The 20583-nt window shown below is 30.5% G+C and overlaps 1 protein-coding gene across 18 annotated transcripts in view; it reads right to left on the bottom strand.

Moving 5' to 3' along the window:
- LOC126775508 (voltage-dependent calcium channel type A subunit alpha-1) overlaps positions 1-20583 on the bottom strand; it is a 73094-nt gene that overhangs the window by 21118 nt on the left and 31393 nt on the right. For 14 of the 18 annotated variants that reach the window (XR_007669888.1, XR_007669887.1, XR_007669892.1 and 11 more), the window contains exons 2-10: positions 8541-8675; positions 4227-4359; positions 3609-3748; positions 2530-2630; positions 1801-1956; positions 1104-1324; positions 837-940; positions 161-276; positions 29-88 (exon numbers count right to left, since the gene is read on the bottom strand). Coding sequence is in view for 14 of the 18 variants with exons in the window: in XM_050497547.1 (XP_050353504.1) it covers positions 29-88; positions 161-276; positions 837-940; positions 1104-1324; positions 1801-1956; positions 2530-2630; positions 3609-3748; positions 4227-4359; positions 8541-8617 (1108 nt within the window). In the remaining 4 variants the exon portion in view is untranslated. Of the gene's footprint in view, positions 1-28; positions 89-160; positions 277-621; positions 738-836; positions 941-1103; positions 1325-1800; positions 1957-2529; positions 2631-3250; positions 3352-3608; positions 3749-4226; positions 4360-8540; positions 8676-20583 lie in introns of those variants that run through there. The other 4 variants (XM_050497597.1, XM_050497604.1, XM_050497621.1 and 1 more) reach the window with 4 other exon arrangements.

The raw sequence follows: 20583 nt of genomic DNA on the forward strand, positions 1-20583 counted from the left end.
TAAAATACTAAGTCGAAAACCGTTGTACCTTCTATTATATGCATTCTCTCCTCTTCTGTCGTCCTTTCTTCAGCTAATATAACTTCCTCTGAAACACATTATGAATATATTTTAACTTCAATTCTCTTAATTGTTTATCGTTAGTAATAATAACACTTACCAGCTTTACAAATCCACTCAACGTAACCATTGAGTTCTCTCTCTAGTAACTGTTGTCTTCTTATTTTAAGAAATTCTTGTCTATTTTCTACTTTCTCTCTTTCTTTAGCGAATTCACTGAAAATACAGCAACATGATACAATCTAGCAATGAATACGAGCTGCTTGCTTTGTCCTTTTGGGATAAAGTGATGATCATGTGAATATTAAAACTAGCTTAATATTCATATTGATAAGAAATAAGAATACTTATGGATACATACTGATAAGTGAAGTTATACTTAGCCTAATGGTCTTAAAATGTAACTAAATACGAAATGGCATAAAATATAATATAATACTTTCCATCATGTTTACCATTTAGGGTAAAAATATAAAACATACAATTGTAAAAAAGAAGATCTAACAATAGCCTACTATGGACTTTAAATAGCCTACCCCAAGCACCAAATATAAATCCAACCTGCTTGGGTAATCCAATTAATGTAACCAGTAAAGTCTTGGTTGAACATTTGCCGAGCTCTTTCCTTTTGGAATTGAGCACGACGTTCTACACGGCCCCTCTCGTTTGAAAATTCTCTGTACATTATGGATGTTTTAAATAAAACAAAGTAATACTAAAGCTAATATGATTTAGATGATTAATGATGTCAAATTTTAAAGATGAAATACACTCACCCGCTAAGAACACCGAGAACTAAGTTGAGCATAAAGAATGAACCCAATACTATGAGAGGAACAAAGTAAATCCAGTTGAATGTACTACCTAACGCGTCATTTGTCTGAAACAATACACATTTTATTACAAAAACAATTGTCAATATTATTTCATTTATAGTTTTTTTAAGTTAATGTAGTGTATTTTTAATATCTATCAATTTTACTAGTTTGGAACATTTGTTAGAATAGTGCTACGTAATAGTTTTCAATGGATATTAAGCGTACCCAATAGAGGATGGCTGTCCAGCCCTCCATGGTGATGCACTGGAAGACTGTGAGCATAGCAAAGCCGATGTTATCGAAGGAGGTGATTCCCCTATTCGGTCCCTCCCACTTCTCCAGGCACGTACTCTTGTCATATGTGCAAACATACGCACCGTAAGGTGCGAGCGATTCGTTGTCGGCATTGCATGGTGTTGGATATTCGCCATCGTTAACTACTTCAGCTGTAGAAGTAATATCATCATTACATTTTGTCTGTTTGTATTATTGTTCTTATTATTATATTATTCTTCGAATATGCGTAAAATATATAAAATCATATAGCTACAAATAAACGTATCTAACGTATTTACAAGATTTGGAAAATTTAATCTGGTTAAGAAAACTCCTAACAAGACAGAAATTGACAATTAGAAATTACAATTATTATTAAAACATTTGTTCGATGACTAATTGCTATATGCACAATTTATACCATAAATTTCTATTTATACCGCTACCGTAGCAACTGGGTCAGAACTTGTTATTTATGATCGAAATACAAAGCAGCACAATTTTGTTTGTTTACTGAGCATTAACTTAGGTAGTTTTTACAAAGTAGTGTAGTAAAGTTGACTTGAAATTTAAATTAACGAACAGTCTCCGTAGTTTTAATAAACGTAAGTATATAAGTATACTTTAATTATTAAATTATACTTACAAATATCTTCTAAGCTATAACAAGTCTTATGTAGCGCCCCAGAATAAAACTCGAGGCCTATGATAGCGAATATGACGATTGCAAAAAGCACCAAAAGGCCGATCTGCAGCAACGGGGCCATCGCCTTGATTATCGACTTCAATACCACTTGTAAACCTGCATACAAAATATTTATATAATGATAGTCTTGAAGAAAAATTGAAAAAGTTGATCAATTAGTTTCTGTTAAGACACTCGAATAATTGTAAAGTTAGAGATGATTGTTTTAAAATTTTGGTTAATATCAAAGTGTCTTTTACCAATGATGATAAAATTAAGCCAAATTTTAAAAAAAGCGTATAGTTGAAAAGAAACGTAGAATGATTACGATGTTATAGATCAGTTAACGATGTTTGAGTTAACACTAAAATCGATGTTCAAGATTAAAAAACAACATTTAGTTATAATATTATAATGAATGTAAATTAAAAGATACAATATAACATTAAAAAGCCAGCAAATGGAAAAATTACAGTGATCGTGCACAAGAACATGTGATTATACTGTTGCGTAATTTGATACAAAATTATTTGTTTCCTTGTTATGATTTTCAAGAAAGTTTTTACCTCACATTTTAAATATTTTTTTAATAAATATATATAATATATGAAAATAAATTCTGTTCAAATTATGCAACAGATGCTATAGGTGAATCTACCAATGCTAAACTAAGAATGTTCTAGAACTCACTAGGAACGCCCGATACTAATTTAAGGGGCCTCAGCACCCTAATGGCACGCAAGGTCCTGAAGTCGACGTCGGCGGGCGCGATTGGCAGCTGCGTGATGATACTGCCGAACACATATCACTCGATACTATAGCTTGAACTAGCAACTAACTTAATAATAAAATGACTACTGAGGAATATGCTCGTGAAAGGCTCGTGACGACTACGTAAAAAACCGGTATTATAAATTTCAGAACCATATTCCCACATCTTTAACACAACAAGGGTCACTAGCTTATTATCTACGATCTAAGTAGTTTTTCTAGTTACATTTTTATTAAACTAATCACATGTTAAACGTTACAAAATTTAAACTATGACATATTTATTCACACCTAAGTAATTGTGTTTAGCTAAATTCTTACGTTAGAATTTTATTTGAAAATAACAATACACAATGTAATAAATGTTATCTATTATGCAACACGTAATAACCGAAATCCAAAGTACATTTAGCATCGACAATAAATCACAAAAAATCGAAAACCACTCATCTATAACGATTCTCAAATGGCAAGAAATCGATGCTACGTTCTCTCACTAATAATGTAAAAGTTCTATTTTCAAAAACTAGCGCTGTGTCATCTACGTTCAAAAAAGATCCATCGACCACATCTAGCCAGAACGTTCTATACAATATAATAAGGTAGTTTATTGAACTTTTCGCCAATTACTGTGAATTACTTGGTATCCGCGAGACGAGCTTGAGAGGGCGGAGCACTCTGAACGAGCGCAGCATCCGCAGGTCAACGTCCACGTTGTATTCGGCGAAAATCGTCATCGACCTAGTTTTTGTTATCGAATGTTTCAGTAAGGGTCCCTTACATACCTAACTTACTATCAATCACCTAATTGAGTGCGGATAACAATAAAACTTCTTCATTTTCAATCTTTGAATTATTTTTGAGTCCTTTTTGTGAGATTCATGCATTCCAATGTTCTCTCTCATCAACACTATATTCCAATGCTATGATTGTTCTTTTAAAGGAATAAGGTAATTTGATCTATTTTTACGTATAAAGTAATTAGAAAATTTACTTACCCAGTTACTACAACGAAAAAATCCATGATGTTCCAAACGTTTCTAAGATAAGAACCCCTGTGTAAAACAAAACCTAAGGCTAAAATTTTTAACGAGGCTTCTACACAAAATATTCCTAAAAAGTACGCCTCGGTCTTTTCCTGAAACAAATAAAAAATACAATTAATATAATATCACAGTTAATAATTGTTACGTATTAATTATAAAACATTTATTTAAATTATTATTTCAAGATTGTGTTTTAGCTTAGAACATTGAATATAACTTCGTAAAGTTTAAACAAAGTCTAAGTCATTTAGATCACAGTGATAAAGGGCAGTGGTATTTCAAACTAAAAGGCAAGTTTTACTTGAGTAGGATGTGACCTTTAGGGATATAAAATGATACAATTTTTGATGAGTATTTTTAAAAGATATTTTTTCTATAATTTACGTAAATATTTATATTTAAAGTATTAAAACTACGTGATCATACTAAAAAAAATAGTATTGATACTTTTGTCAGTATAGAACTAGTCTAACCTAGAAAATAATGTTAATTTTATTTACTTAAACAATATTACCAATAAATTAAATTGACAATTTTTTATATTTTTAAAAATGGGTAAAGTTATCTCACCAGATTCTGTGCTAAGATGGTCTTATCGCCGTTGGGCAGATGCTCCTCCAGCGCCAGCACCACGCAGTTGGCGATGATGGTAAGCAGCACCGCGTACTCGAAAGGCGGCCACTCGATAATAAACTTTGTATACCTGAAAATTTGAAAAAAATATTTTATTAAGATATCAGAATTACATTAATATCAATTTTTATTCGATAGCAAATGTTTCTTTTTTATCATATTTATATAAATATAGAGTATTTGTTGCTTATTATAATATACGTATTATTATAATATATTTCTGTTATATAGGCCGTGAAATTTGAAAACTGTTACACTATGAGCTTCTGATATGACTTTATAAATACAATTGAGGCTTGTATAATCGAAAATAAATGTATAAACAGGGCGAGTTTAAACGAATACATATTTAAAAATAAATAACGTTTTAATTATACTAAAAATTGTTTAAAATAATAATTTCATCAATTTTCTACGTTATAATCGAAATATCAAACCACTATTGATTACCCTAGTGGTAAATTTGATTACCACTAGGGTAATCAAATTTAATTATCATTATAGACTCGTAAAAATATTTAAAAAAAACTGTTAGTATTGTAGAATATGTTTGAGTTTCGATTTATATTATAGCACAAATGCCTTTTTTTATATTAATACCTAACTGCCTTACTTATAAACATTGTTTAGCGGATGATTAGTTAAATAAACTTGTGTTTCTTCTCGAATGTTCGAATGTCAAATAAGTAACGAGAGAAAGAGAGAAATCAGTGTTTAACTAAAGAGCCGCTAAGGAATGTTTATAATTAAGGCGGTAAGTTTATATTTTTATTATAGAGCCGTTACAGAAAAACTAAGCTAATAGTATGGTTTTATAAAGCTATCAATATTGAATGTATTCAACACTTATAGAAATTAAACAAACTGTACATGCCTCTTAAATTGAACATTGTAGCATTGTCATCTAGTTAGTAGAAGCCCGGTATAATTACCCTCAGTATCATGAGTATGTCAAGCGCACTCTGTACAAGATTAACGTTGCTTTTCAATCACACGATCTATTACACGATGCGCACCTACTAGGGCAAAGATAATAAAATGGAAAATGATATTGAAATAATGTGAGCATGTGAGCGATTTTAAATTTGGAACTGGTTCTTGAAAAGTAAGCCAATATTTTGTTCGGTTTCTTATGATTTTTAAATTCTTGTACTAATACATGTTTCTGCCTCTTTTCTATATTTATTACTATTTTCCTGTTCGGTGAATTAACATTATTATTATATGCAATTGTCACCTTTTACTAAAAACCATTCGAAAATGACAAAAGATGATGAGGATGAGAAAATATCATTGACCTCTGTAGCATGACTGTAGCGAGCATGCAGTAGCACGCTACTCGCTCGACAAAAGTTTAGCGTGCTCGCTGCGGGCACGTTACTTTATTGAATCGTTAAATAAAATGGCTCGAACGTCCCCGATGTGAAAAAGCCTTAACTTTCATTATTTTTTATAAATACCGTCATTTTACAAAATATCAATGTCGTTAGAGTCTATTACGTTTGTTTTGTTTTTAAGCCCATCAATACCATTTAGCATTTCCAATGATCCATCAACGTATAAAAACGACGTCGTAAAAGTTTACCAAATAATTGTATAACTAATCACTGTAGCAATTGTCTTAAAAAAATTGGGAATAAGGTAACTTCACGATGTCTTATCGTACTTAAAAGAACCCTTATATAAAAATAATAAATTTAAGCCTAATATTTACAATCAGAAAGGAATTTATAATAGCAATATAACGATGCGATACGAGTATATTATTTAATAATGAATTGAGTTTTTAGCATTTTCCAATTGATTATCCCCGTCAATGCCAAAGTCTATGCGTTGTCCATTTAAGGATGACAATTCCTTGCATTACGAGACCGTCACATGTTCAATTGACGCACCAATTGTCACATAATTTCATTACACGAACTATTTTATGAGTCTTGATGATAAGGATGTAATGGTCGGTGATAGATTTATTATCTCTATAAACTATGCAACAGTTACAAGATTTGTAGACGTTGTTTATTTACATTTATAAATGACTAGTTTCTCCGCGCGGTTACACCTGCGTTAAACGTTCCTGCTCCACCTCGTGGGCTGTATCTTGATGTTAAATAGCCTTTAGCCTTTATCACCATTTCTTGACCCCAAGCATTTATAAGCTGTAGCAACTAACATAATATAACCTCGATATTATTAACACAATCACAGTTCCCGTTCTAAAATTAACATAATCGCATATTATGCAAAACCAATTCATTTTTAAATATGAGATATTGTTAATAACTTACAGGAAAGTGCGTTTCCACTTAAAATTTAATAATTTATTAATTAGAAGCGCATCTGGAATCAGAAACTTGTGACTATTCTTACTTAATACGACTTTAATATGTATCATCATCATCATATCATTTTTTAATATTAATAATATTTCTTTTGATTTCCATTACATTGTTTCTTTTATAATAAAAATCTACATCTTTCTTTTATTATTGTTAGTATTTTCAACTCATTTTTTTCTTAAAATTCGTATGAATGAATTCGTGATAATATGTTTGAACTTAAAATAGGAGAACCATTCAAGTCATCACGAGACTAAGGAATTACATTCAACTCTTTCATTAGCGAAATGTATAGCCGTCCCCGTTCTGCTTCATCAGTTAATATTATTCTCCTGACCCGTCCTACATACATATTTTATAACTTCCGTTATATTTGAAAGTCCGCTACGACGTAAAAATTATTAAGAGCTCTATCAAATTATCGTAATTAAAAGGAAAAGAAAATTCTAACTATCTATTTATCATTTTGATGATACATTTTATAATATTATAAGTTTAACTAAAAACGAGAAAAAGTTTATAAACTAAATTGTATTATGTGTATTTTTCAAATCTTTGTTTGTTTTCATATAACTCTTTTCAAATTATTTACAGACTATAAATAACCTTTTGTGACGATTTTGAACAAACAAACTAGTACAAACAAACAAAAAGTACAAACTATTGGGCTTTATAAGTTTAAATTAATTACTTATCTATTAAATAAATAAGTAATAATATGAAACACACGAGAGTGTGCAGGCTGTTATGCAACTTATTCTGGCATTGTCAACAGCAAAATCGACTATCGCTAGAAAAAGTAACGATAATTACATAGATGTAACGATAGCAGAAAAATGAATCATTCAAAGGTAATTGAATATTCAGACGAGGATTTTACACGTTGCACACCCTCAAAGAGCTTTGTTTTGAAAATGGATGAAAAACAAGAACGTTAAATATGTATTGGACATTATATTCAGTTCCTTGCAAATGAGACGCGTTTCTTTTTTATACCTCGAAACGAGGGATTTAGGGAACAACTTTTAATCATTTTTAACAATATTTTTTTGGAACTCAAAAAATTAATTGTTTTTTTAATTTGTATTCTTAAATTTAGATGAGTCTTTAAAATTTATTTTATGCCATGACTACAAAAAGATTATTTAACTGCACAGGAGATATGGTTGCATATATAATATGAGATTTGAACCCGGGACATTGAAATGTGCAGCCTTATAAGGAAACCCTTTTTTTGATTTTGATATAAAAAAGTAAGTAACGCTTGTATAAAGAATAATTTTAATTCTATTGATTTTAATTTAAGTAACAGTATAATTTAAAGAGTGAAGTTATTAATATACAGAAGCACATTATTGATAATATGCATTTTTAACGAAGTAATGATATATGTATATTTTAAAATTATTTTTCTTTTTTTAATACAAATAAAAGTCATGATAATTGTGATTCAATCCATTTTATCGTCTGACGTATGAGGTTTACTTATATTATACTTTGTTAATAAAGCATTTTTAATCGATAACTCAGACGTCAATCGCGTCCTCTACTTATTACCATGTCACAATATCTATTGCACAACTAAATTTTAAAATAAAATAACACAATTTTACAACTTAAATTAAAAAAAAAAAAGCAACGGAGAAAGCGTTATGATTCATTACATTCAGTCATATCAATATTTGCTAATTTTTCAATTAATAATATATGTATTGTTATTTGTATTAAAGATTAACTACTAAAGTTTATTTTCGGTTTCCTGTGTAATACACATTATAACGTCACAAGTGATATCTTATTGATAAAATCGTTTAGTTTTTTTTAAGATAAATTTAATACGTTATTTTCTCATCTTCTAAATTCTAAATTATTTGTTTTGATTTTAGTGTTTTTGGGTAAAAAAAAAAATTACCTCCGGATAGGATTTTCGTCGGAGAATATAAACAGCGAGCTGGGCCCCGGAGTAGCGGGCTGGTGCGCGCCGCCCATGGTATCAGCTGGCGCCGCGCGAGCCTGCGCGCCCGCCGCCTCCTGCGCTGCCGCCAACCTGAAAATTACAGTAAAACAATTTTATACAACCTAATTAATTATGTATTCTTCTAAAAGTTCAATAAAAATAATAAGTAAAATTCCATTGCTGCTCAGAATTCACAAATAATTCATACGATCCGCAGTTAAGATAACTTAGTTTCTAAAAACAATTCGTTGTTCAATTTTACAATACCATTGTATAACTAATGACATCTAGATTTGATATGTAATATATAATGTATTCCAATAGGTCAGTGGATATCTAAGAAATATATATATAAATTTGCTTTGGGAGTGGGGACTCCAGTACTCTGTGCCATTGAGCTAATACGGCTAAAAGTTAATGACTACTTCGATATCAACTTTTAATTATCTGTCTTATATATTAAAGAAGCGTAAATTTTAATACCACAAGCCTACCATCCAAGCTTGTCTGAAGTGCGGGCTACACACTAACTTACCGCGCACCTATTTTAGTGATTGTTCAATTGCGTGGTCAAGTCTTCACGTTGAAAACATTAATATATCGAATCATGCCATTATCGTGGTAGCAAGTCATGTCCATGATGATATTTAATTTAATCGGGCATACATTTTATATCTGAAATGTATGTTTTTTTAACGACTTCTAAAACAAGGAAGTTCTCAATTCATCTGTATAAATTATAATCTTTTATGTATGTTGTGTGTGTGCGTATATTTTTTTTATTTATGAATCGATTATGATGATTTTTATTGCCTTGGGTTCAGTATAGCTCCAAGGTGGTCCCAGTTCGATTTAATTTGTATTGTGATGTTTATGTATAACAATTAAGTTTTGTTTATAAATTCGTATAAAATATATTTGAGTATAATTTATTATTTATTTTACATTACGAATTTTGTTTTAAGCGACTTTCATCAAGCGTTTTTTATATAGGTAAATAAATGTAGCCGAATACGAAACGACAGAAAAAGTCTTAGTTACATAATAAAGGAACTTATACGTCTCTCTGTCATATAATTCTACGTACAAGTTTTTTTTTTATTACATTTATTTTTTATTATGATTGTCCTATTTTTTTTATAATATAATAATTGACAAGTTATATTCAATAAAACAACATTTATTTTATTTTATTTACTGTTGTTATGGATATTACATCGAAGTAGAAAAAAATTACAAATAATATGTTGGTTATAAAATATTAAATTAATTAAATTATTTATTATTTCAATCTGAAAATAAACGTTGGTTTAGCTTAATGCAAAAAATGAAACACATTAAACGATTCTGATGTGCAAATAATGATAATATATGGTAAGAAATAACTGTAACTGAATATCATCTGATGAATATAATTATCAATCAATATAATAGATTAAACATTAGACGAAAAAATAAATTATATTATATTACAAATAAGAAGTAGTCTAGCTGCACAATTGTAATTTTTAAATCGATGCTGTTTATGTTTTATCTACATCACTAAATGGCTCGCGTGACGTCATAGCGGATCAGAAAAAAAACACGCTCGATTTTTATACTTTTTAATGAACAGAGTATCTAACCTATTCTAATTTTACATAACACATACAGACGAAAAATATTAGTCAATACCAGATTTAAATTTTATTTGGTAAAAATATAAACAGTAATAAAGCTAAGTGTTTGCCTAATGGTTACTTCATAAACCCATCAATCGATTAATTTTCACGCAATACATCAGATTAAAAGATAATCAATCGCAATTAAAACAAATGGACAGGTCATACGTCAATACCTTTTATCCGAGTAACAAACATACAACAAGTATTTCAATAGTAAATTGACTATTCGTTTTATTCCTTGATAATTTGAAAATAGAACAGCAGTAGTAACAGCATAGTAACAGTAAAGTAGTCTGTAAAAGTCACACTGCTGGGCAAGGCCCTGTAGTGTTCTCCTTCTGAGGAGAATATTTGGAAGTATTTCAAGCAAGGTCCTCCTATACACAGGCAGTGGCAGAATTTTATCCGACACATGCAACCTGCATATGAAATTCTGTTCTCACGCTGTTTTCCTTCACCGAGCACGAGATGAACTATACACATATGCATTATATAAGACCTTGAAAACTCAGTGGTGCTTATCCGGGTTCCCGCAACCCGCAATCTTTCGTTAAGATTCATGTAATCAAATCATAGAAGCATCTCGATTCAGTTTTAAATTTTTACATACAATCAATAAATCTTAAAGCGGCAAAGGAGTCACTGCTAAATTAAATTAATCTGTTTATGCTATAACCATGCAGTTCAAAATCAATAAATAATACACGTATTAGGTTATAAAACGACCCGACACTAAAGTGTTATATTTATAACTCAATGAAAACAAAAGATACGCGAATAATATTCGGCGGGAAAGTATCGATTGTGCCAGTTGTAGAAAATATAGATAAAAAAATGTGGCAAAGATCCACAGCCTAGCTGCCAAATAAGCACTTGATCAAAAATCTTAAGAGTTGATAAATAAAATTCAAAGTAATTTGTATTTGCCACACAGTTAGCCATTTACAGTTTTGTTTTTTTTTAAATTTATTTTAATGTTTAACTCTATATTATTTATTTAACCTGTAAATTAGCTAATAGGGTGAGCTACATGTGGATCACATTTTTAAAGTGATTTTTAAGCCAGTTTAAGTTCCAAATATCCTTAGCTACAAGTACATAGCTTAAATAAACTTTTTTCACATAAGATTCATATTTTGTTTAATTTTTTTACGTGAAAATATTTAGTAAAATTTAAATTTAAACATCATTTGTTTCAAAGTTTTCATCTTATATATATTTTAAAATGATCAATTTAACTTTTATATTTTACTCGTACTAAAAAGAACGGCTAAATATAGAAATTATTAATTATTATTATTTATATGGTGACCTAGATTATAAGGCTGAGTTTCAAATTGTAAAGTAATCCTCGTTATATAACTTATCTTACATTACAAGGAATAAAAAGGAAAATCAAAGCTACTATTTTCATATTTATTTATGTATAAAATTCCTTTTTAATATTATTCTTCACTTTCAATTATTGATATTATAAATGAAAAAGTAAATCTGCTTACATGTTTGTACCTTATACTTGTGTACTGAAATTATTGTATTTAGTCAAAACGTCAATAATTGCATAAGAACGTAGCTGTAAAAATGACGGAGAAAACTAAATTTGTTTTGCTACGTAAAAATCGACATCCCGAATTCTTACTAATATTATAAATGCGAAAGTGAGTTTGTTTCTTTGTTACGCTTTCACACCTTAACTACCGACATGAAATTTTGCATACGCGTTGTCAGTACAGAAAAGGACATAGGGTACGTAACCTTTCCCCTCTCCAACATGAAGCAAAACCGCGTACGTAAAGTAATATTTATATAAAGACGACAATAGATGAATTTACAAAAGTCAGTGAAAATGCATTTTAATAGTTCAGTTGCGGTGTATATGAGAGTTAGTAAGGCGTATTATCAATGGGACCATGTCCCAATATCGCGCTAATAAATTTAATTCTCTACGTCGCGTGCCTAACGACATAACGAGTTCGTATGACGTTAGTGAGCTTGGACGCTTAATAAATTTATCATCGGCAATTAAACGCAAATTCTACCTGTTACAGTAACAAACTGTATATGTTCTGACTGTCACTGTTGGGCTTATACCTTCTCGAATATTAAAGACAACTTTTAGAGCTTAATCCATCACAGATATATATTTTATACTTGGATGCGAATGTGTATATATAGCTACATACAAGTATAATGTATATAAATATACTAAAATTTTAATCGATACATATTATAAATGAAAAAGTAAAACTCTTGCATTACTTACGTGGATAACGTCTCTTATTGACAAAGGCAATTCGACTCTCTATCTGACATATGTTTAATAAATTAAATGTATAACGTAATTCAAATATATTCCTTGTAGGAGAAGGGTCCAACAATACTGAACCAAATATAACCTAAGTGAATAAGCCTGTGACATTAGCTCTCTGAGCTGGAACATATTTACAAGTTAATATTGTAATGTTATTTTTTAATTCAATTTTAAAACATATCTGATTATATTATGCTGGCTTATTTTATTAAAGTATTAATAGCAAATATTCTACCGCAAAACAGCAATACTTGATATTGTTGTGTTCCGGTTTGAAGGGTGAGTGAGCCAGTGTAATTACAGGCACAAGGGACATAAAATCTTAGTTCCCAAGGTTGGTGGCGCATTGGCTATAAGCGGTGGTTGACATTTCTTACAATGCCAATGTCTAAGGGCGTTTGGTGACCACTTACCATCAAGTGGCCCATATGCTCGTCCACCTTCCTATTCTATATAAAAAAAAATGTGTACCGATTTTTTTATTTATAGTCATTCGTATGAACGCACTTTTCAGTGTATTTCACGCCTTTTAAAATTTATTTTGCCAAATTTCTAAAATGTCATTATTGAATTATTATTTGATGCGTTAGGTGTCAAATCAAAATTAATTTATACATAACATTCTATATACAATATAAAAGAGTACTCTTTAAACTATTTTACATTTTGTAAATAGATAACAAAAAAGGCAGCTCAGCAAATCGGCTATCGGATGGAAACTAGTCACGCCCAGTCGTAGCCAATATCGGAGGATATTGAATATACTGTATATTGCCAATGTGCTCTCAACCATCAGATTAACATGTAACTATACCTCGTAATTAAAATTAAATTAAAATTTTTAAAACGTAGAATTTTGTGCAAAAATATTTTCTTCAAATTTTACTTTACAGTTGAGCCAAGATACCCCTTGGTTTGAACACGTGAAGCTAAACTGAAATATGGGGGTCGAAACCGAGTACGCATCCTCCTCAGTTTTCATGTGCTTAATTTATATATAATTCTACTCGTGCTAAAAACATCGTGTAAAAAGTGTTAGTAAACCTTCTTGTGTCGGATTAAATTCTGTCACATGAATATCCATAAGCCCGCATTAGAGTAGCGTGGTGGGATAAGCTCTAACTTCTCAATAGGTTAAGAGCACTTAACCCAGCAATTGTAAATGTGTTTTTCCAGCGAGATAAAAAAAGGATGCAGCAGCGTACGTCACTGACTAACGATGGCTGAGCTATAGTAAATACTTAGATACTGTTTCGTTGGAACATTAAAGAATATAATACTAAGTTTAATTAACATGTAGATAGCAAAAAATAAACGAATATAAAATTACTGGAAAGCATATGGCATCTGATAAGCACGAAACGCCCATTCTTTAAGCCCTGGAGACATGAATCGCTAGTTGAAGCATACATAAAACTGTATTAATTAATCTAATGCATTTCGTTAGGTTCCCTTTCGTTACAGGGCTTGTGGGCTGAGGCAATGACCTACATTCCTCGCTGTATGTGTAGCTTTGTTTTATGAAAACAAAGATTCGGTATCGGTCTCGTGTTACATAATAAATGGATGACGCATATTGACTCCATAATGAGATGGGTCCATCAATTTTTAAGGAGCGTTTTGGTTTGATTTGATCAATTAGATTAATTATTATTTTAATAACGGCCTAACTTATAAAACGTTGTAAACGTTGTTGGTGATTAGTTAAACAATGCCGTGTCTTCTTCTTTCGAATGTCAAATCAATAATGACAGGAAGGGAGAAATCAGTGCTTAGCTAATCAGTCGCTAAGCAACGTTAATAAGTAAAGTTAATATATAAAAGTATATGTCTAAAAAAAATTAGAATATTATGAGTAACTGTTCTGAACACACACATATATATATGATGAAAATAACAATTTATATTTTTTATCAATACAATGTGTTAGTAATACAAAAGTTGATAGTAGAAATACCAAAAATTTTGTTTAAATACCAAAAAAAACTGATTGTGTGCCTATGGCGTTTTTCTACTGTAGACATAAGTAGGACTTTATCTATAATATATGAAGCCTGGGACGCACATACGAACATAAATATTTGGTTCATACGTATGGACGCAAGTTAGCTAAGCGAACACGAACACAGTTCAATTCCAGCTCGCGAATAATATATGTTTTTTGTTTCAGTAGCCAGAGATCCGTTATTGGAAGTGTATAATGAAGTAGCCAAAAACCTTCCGAGTTATGTACAAATATTATGTACAAATAACACTATATATATATATATATATATATATATATATATATATATAACGTTTAAATTGGATCACCACGAACATTTTTACGAACGTGCATTTTTTTCACTATCATATTATAAAATACTAAAAGCCGATTTTCTACTTTTTTATGTGTATACACTATAACATCATTGATACAACCAACATGTGAATACTATATTTTTACGCTATTCTTTAAAATAAACTCCAGCAAAATGGAATTAAAAGTTAATAAAGCGACAAGTAATATAATAAGAATCGCGAAGCATAAAAACTGCAAACAAAATATAAACATTTTTGTTTCATTTTTATTCAACAGCAAAATTCGATAATACATACAACACTTATTGTGTAGTAAGGTCAATTAATCGAATCGATATTAAAAATGTTACGTTGCACTCACTAGTAGTCTAGTACCATTTGTCATAAAAGTAAATAACTTATATATTATTATATAGTATACAAGCATACAATTTAAGCTCAAGTTATGGTTATTTTCGTAAGTAACGTTTGCAGGTAAGTTAAGATTTAGATATGTGTAAACTATAAAATAATAGTCATGAATATGATTACTAACTATATTTTGTAATTGTATACTTATCATATCAATTTTATTTCGTAGTTTCATTTATTTGCTTATTTCATTAATTTATAAAATAAATTGAATTGAAGCCGAGATGGCCTAGTGGTAAGAACGCGTGAATCTTAACCGATGATCGTGGGTTCAAACCCGGGCAAGCACCACTGAATTTTCATGTGCTTAATTTGTGTTTATAATTCATCTCGTGAACGGTGAAGGAAAACATCGTGAGGAAACCTGCATGTGTCTAATTTCATTGAAATTCTGCCACATGTGTATTCTACCAACCCGCATTGGAGCAGCGTGGTGGAATAAGCTCCAAACCTTCTCCTCAAAAGGGAGAGGAGGCCTTAGCCCAGCAGTGGGACATTAACAGGTTGTTACTGTACTGTACTGAAAATTCGTAAACATCGGTGAAATATAAATGTTGAAATATGAAAATTCGATTAGAATTTTAGTAGCGATAATTTGTACTTAAGTCTCTACTCGCACTGACGGAGTTACAAGCTTATTTTAATAATAAACATTACAAATCAGACCATAGCAATATCTAATACCAATGAAATGCCATAAAATATTCGTAGTTTACAATTTGTATGAATATATTGAAAACAGAATGATGCGAAAAATAAAAAAGTATTTATTTTCAAGCGTTTGAAAACTATTGCATCCGTTTACAAGACAGATATGCATTTCAACGGCGCGGCAGTTATTAGCTTATAGAATTGACTCATCGATTTAGGTCAATAGAGCAGCTAATACCGAGAATAGCGTGACAATTCCATTTCGAATACGTATAGCTTAATTACCTTAGCCTTGCTCACTAACTTAATACAATACGTAGAGAGCAGCCGCAATATTGTAGCGAGTAATCGACTTTGTGACACGTTTAAGTAAACTACGCCTCAGTGTTTTGTTTGTATTACCACATCCATTCTTTTCGGATATTGAACTTTATTATTAAGGTAATAAGAGCTTGTTTATGACACACATATATACAAAGGCTTTTTTCTTTCCAGGAGAAGATTTGGAGATTTATTCCACCACGCTGCGACGTACAAGTTGGTGAATGTAAATAATAAATGTGGTAACAGTGCTTGCACAGATTTGGATCTGTGATTATAGGTAAAATACTTCGTGTGCCATATATAAATTTATTTCAGCTTTAGTCGTCATTAATTTTATAGTTTAATATGTCAATGACTTAAAGTAATGTTATTTTGTTAGTTTTCGTCATTGGCGAGTGGCAAGGTTGCACGCGACTAGTTGGCGAAAGAGCAACGCGTTCAAGGAACACTGTAACGAAGTCAAAATTGGACTTTTTAATTTTATTTTTTTTATAGAATAGGAAGGCGGACGAGCATATGGGCCACCTGATGGTAAGTGGTCACTTACACCCATAGACATTGGCATTGGTAAGAAATATTAAACATCGCTTACATCACCAATGCGCCACCAACCTTGGGAACTAAGATGTTATGTCCCTTGTGCCTGTAATTACACTGGCTCACGCCTTCAAACAGGAACACAACAATACTAAGTACTGCTGGATTACGGTAGAATATCTGATGAGTGGGTGGTACCTACCCAGACGAGCTTGCACAAAGCTCTACCACCAGTAAACTATTACTGAGTAATTTATTATAACTATGTATATGCGTAACATGTATACTTAATAAATGCTTTAAAATCAGATTATTGAATACACGAATTAAATGCATGTCGAGAAACACAAAAAATGACTTGTTTATTCGGACATGAAATTAATGTTTATTTATTTATAAGTTAATATTATATCTGTAAAAATGTTAATTATACTATTATTGCTTTAAACATTACGTAAAAGTACACGTTATTTAAAACATATTTTTCTGTTGTTCGTATTCCATGCGTTCGTGTATTGTTTATTGATTTTTAAGCTTATTACTTGTTATTGACACGTACATATCTGATAATTGTATAAGAAAAACAATATAGAAGTATTCAATATCATATCGATATAATTAATATAATAGTTCAACCTCGGCTTGGTTAACGCGCCGATACCAACTTTAAAAGGAATTATTTGACTAAAAGAACACCAAACTATATCCAGTGACCTATTTATGGCTCAGAACAAAACTGCACGGTATGAAATAAAATGATGAAATTATTTAATGTATTTATTTATAAAGTTTATTGCACACAACTAAATAATAAAAGTGTAAAGTGTAATAAAAGCCTTATTTCTAAAAGCGATCTCTTGTCTTGGCTTTGTGAAAGAAAAATTATCATAAATAAAAATAGATTAATGAATATTTAAATCATACTAAATAATAATTAAATACATATACATAAGTAAACGAAATAAATACTGTTATAATGTTATATCAGGATCGATGATAATTTTTAACGTTATTTATCATGCGGCTTCGTCGTCGTGAATTAATCGTTTGTGATGAAAAGTATTAACTGATTTTAGTTAGACAGGACTTGATTGTTTTAAACAAAATATGATAACTGTTATACAATTTTAAATCTACAGCATTATTTAAAATTATTGAAATTAGACAATAGCAGTTTGTTAATATATATTAAATATATACCTACCCAGGCGAGCTTGCCCTACGACCAAGTAAACTAACTTACGTTAAGTAACTTTAAAGTATTCTTTTAATTACGTATTATAAAGGTACTCATCTGAAGATACCTGTGTTAATTGAAATTGTCCTCCGATGCTACTGCGATATATCTTATGACACATCTTTCCTGTGCACTATTATTTATTATATAAAGATATTGACTAAGTTTGTCGCATATATTTATGTTAATAATCACACTTATGGGAATTCATTTCAATTGATTAAAACGTTATAAAATCTTTAAGTATGAAATACTAAGTAACTGTAAAGTTCCAAGAAAAGTTAATTTAAAATACTAGAAATCACTGACATATTAAATGGAAAATTGTAATTTTAAGAACACTCGGTCATTTTTATTGCGGCCATTAGAATAATTTTAATGTTTCAAAATATGTTCTTAATGTTTTCTTATATACAATAACATATTTCCTATTTATTGATTTGTTTACTGAAAACATTATATATTTATTTAAATTATTTATTTTTTATTACAAAATTATTTACATTAAAGCCTTAAATGTATAAAAACAAACATTAAAAATAGCTATTGCACAAATCGTGACTGCGTGGAATGGTGACAAGAATGCTAGCAGCATTTCCTCTTTGAATCGCAATTCCGGTTCTCAGGGTGAAAAATGAACCAGCTCTCCTGTCACCAGTAGAGGCAATAAGACGGGGTGTTATATTTTTTATCAATTTTAAAACGTATCTTGTGTTGTATTTGATGTAAAAAAGACAGCTTCTATTATTTGCCATCGGTAGTTTTACAGCAAAAATAAAAATATCGGAAAGTCTATGATAAGGCCTTGGTAATATTAACACATCATCAATATTCTTAAGATTTTTCAATACTTCGCAATGGGGGTCATTGAAGCAGGGGTGCGAAACGGGGTCGAGTGATCAGCCGTACTGAAGGATGCGCATCTTGGCCTTCAAACGCCTCATTAACTAAAACACTCGAGTTATTGTCGTATGCCTATAAAATAGGCCCCTTCGTTTAATCGGTTAAGAGAATGCTAAATTCTTTATACGTAATTTTTAACATATAATAAATTGGGTGAAAGTAATAAAACGGGCATATAATGATAATTACGCATACTATAATAAAAGCATCTAATTAAAATATTCATTCATTAATAATAAGTTATAATAGTTTGTTTTTTGGTCCTGTTTTCAATCAGGTAATAGTAGCTTACAACGAGAAGATGGATATTAGCAAAGGGTAATACCGATCTAATAGGAAGCACTATATCAAAATTTGTTTTTAAAACGTAGATGAGTTTAACAATTATGAAAATTTAATTTAGATTTTAAGTTATTATTTTTCTAGTCAAAATCTCAAAAAATATTTAAGTAAAACCTTCGTTTTCGTGACTCATCAAGGAATTATAGCAAACAAAACTATTTAAACTTACTCAGTTTTTTCCATGTTATCCTCATTTGAAATCACACATTTCACTAATTTAAAAGCGCTCTTGTCGATCCGATCTTCAAATATAATCATTTAAAAAACTTTGACTTAAAATCTTCAAATAACACAATTAATTATTTTATTATAATTTATTTTACATTATTTACATGTCAATATTTACATCGTGTCTGCACGAGTCAGCATTATTTTTATCTACCCTACAATCCGGTTCTATTTTTAAATAATTACGAGCAATTGAATAATAGACTAACACATATACCCAGGTATATGTGTTTGTTACGTTAAGTAACACTATGTACAGTTTGTTTGATTTTATACAAAAATCAACCTTTATAAAAATAGCGACAAAGTATCTTAACCAAAATATATATATTATTTTTTAAGAATATTATTAGGAATGCCCGATTTTTTTTTAATTACTAATATTTCTATATAATCCTTCAATTAAGCGTTTACCTTGTTTAGGGAGTCAGGATAGAACCTGCGATATTTTTACATCGATAGAGGGTCCGTAAACCATTTTTTTTTCACGCTGAAAAAACGCTTTACGCGTTCCCCCACGGGAACAGTGGGGTGGGGGGTAAATGGGGCTCTCCGGCGTTCAAGGCGCCGAGTGCACCGCGAACATCGGAAAACCCACCAAAAAACCAGCGGTACCCTTTCCGTCTTAACGAGGAGCGCCACGGAATCGCTTGCGTATGCTAACGTGACGCTCTGACGGCTGGCCCGCCTATGCGGGCCTCCATTCTCTAGGGGGATTAGAATAATAGACTAACACATATAACACCCGGGTATATGTATTAGTCTATTATTCAATTGCTCGTATTTATAGCTACGTTATATACAGTATATTTGATTTTATATATTAAAAAAAAACTCTAAAATAGCGACAAATTATCTTAATCAAAAAATATATATTATTTTTTAAGAATATTAGTAACCTTTTTTTAATTAGTAGTATTTCTATTTACTGCTTGTTTAGAGGGTCAGGATAGAACCTGCGATTTTTACATCGCGAGACGGTCCGTAAACCATTGCGCTTTTAACGCTTCATTAATTTTATGTATATAACACCAAATCACAATTTAATTAAAACATAAAAGTAACTTATTACATTATTTTTGCCCGAAA

Source organism: Nymphalis io, chromosome 2 (assembly GCF_905147045.1).
Source record: "Nymphalis io chromosome 2, ilAglIoxx1.1, whole genome shotgun sequence".
NCBI lineage: Eukaryota > Metazoa > Arthropoda > Insecta > Lepidoptera > Nymphalidae > Nymphalis > Nymphalis io.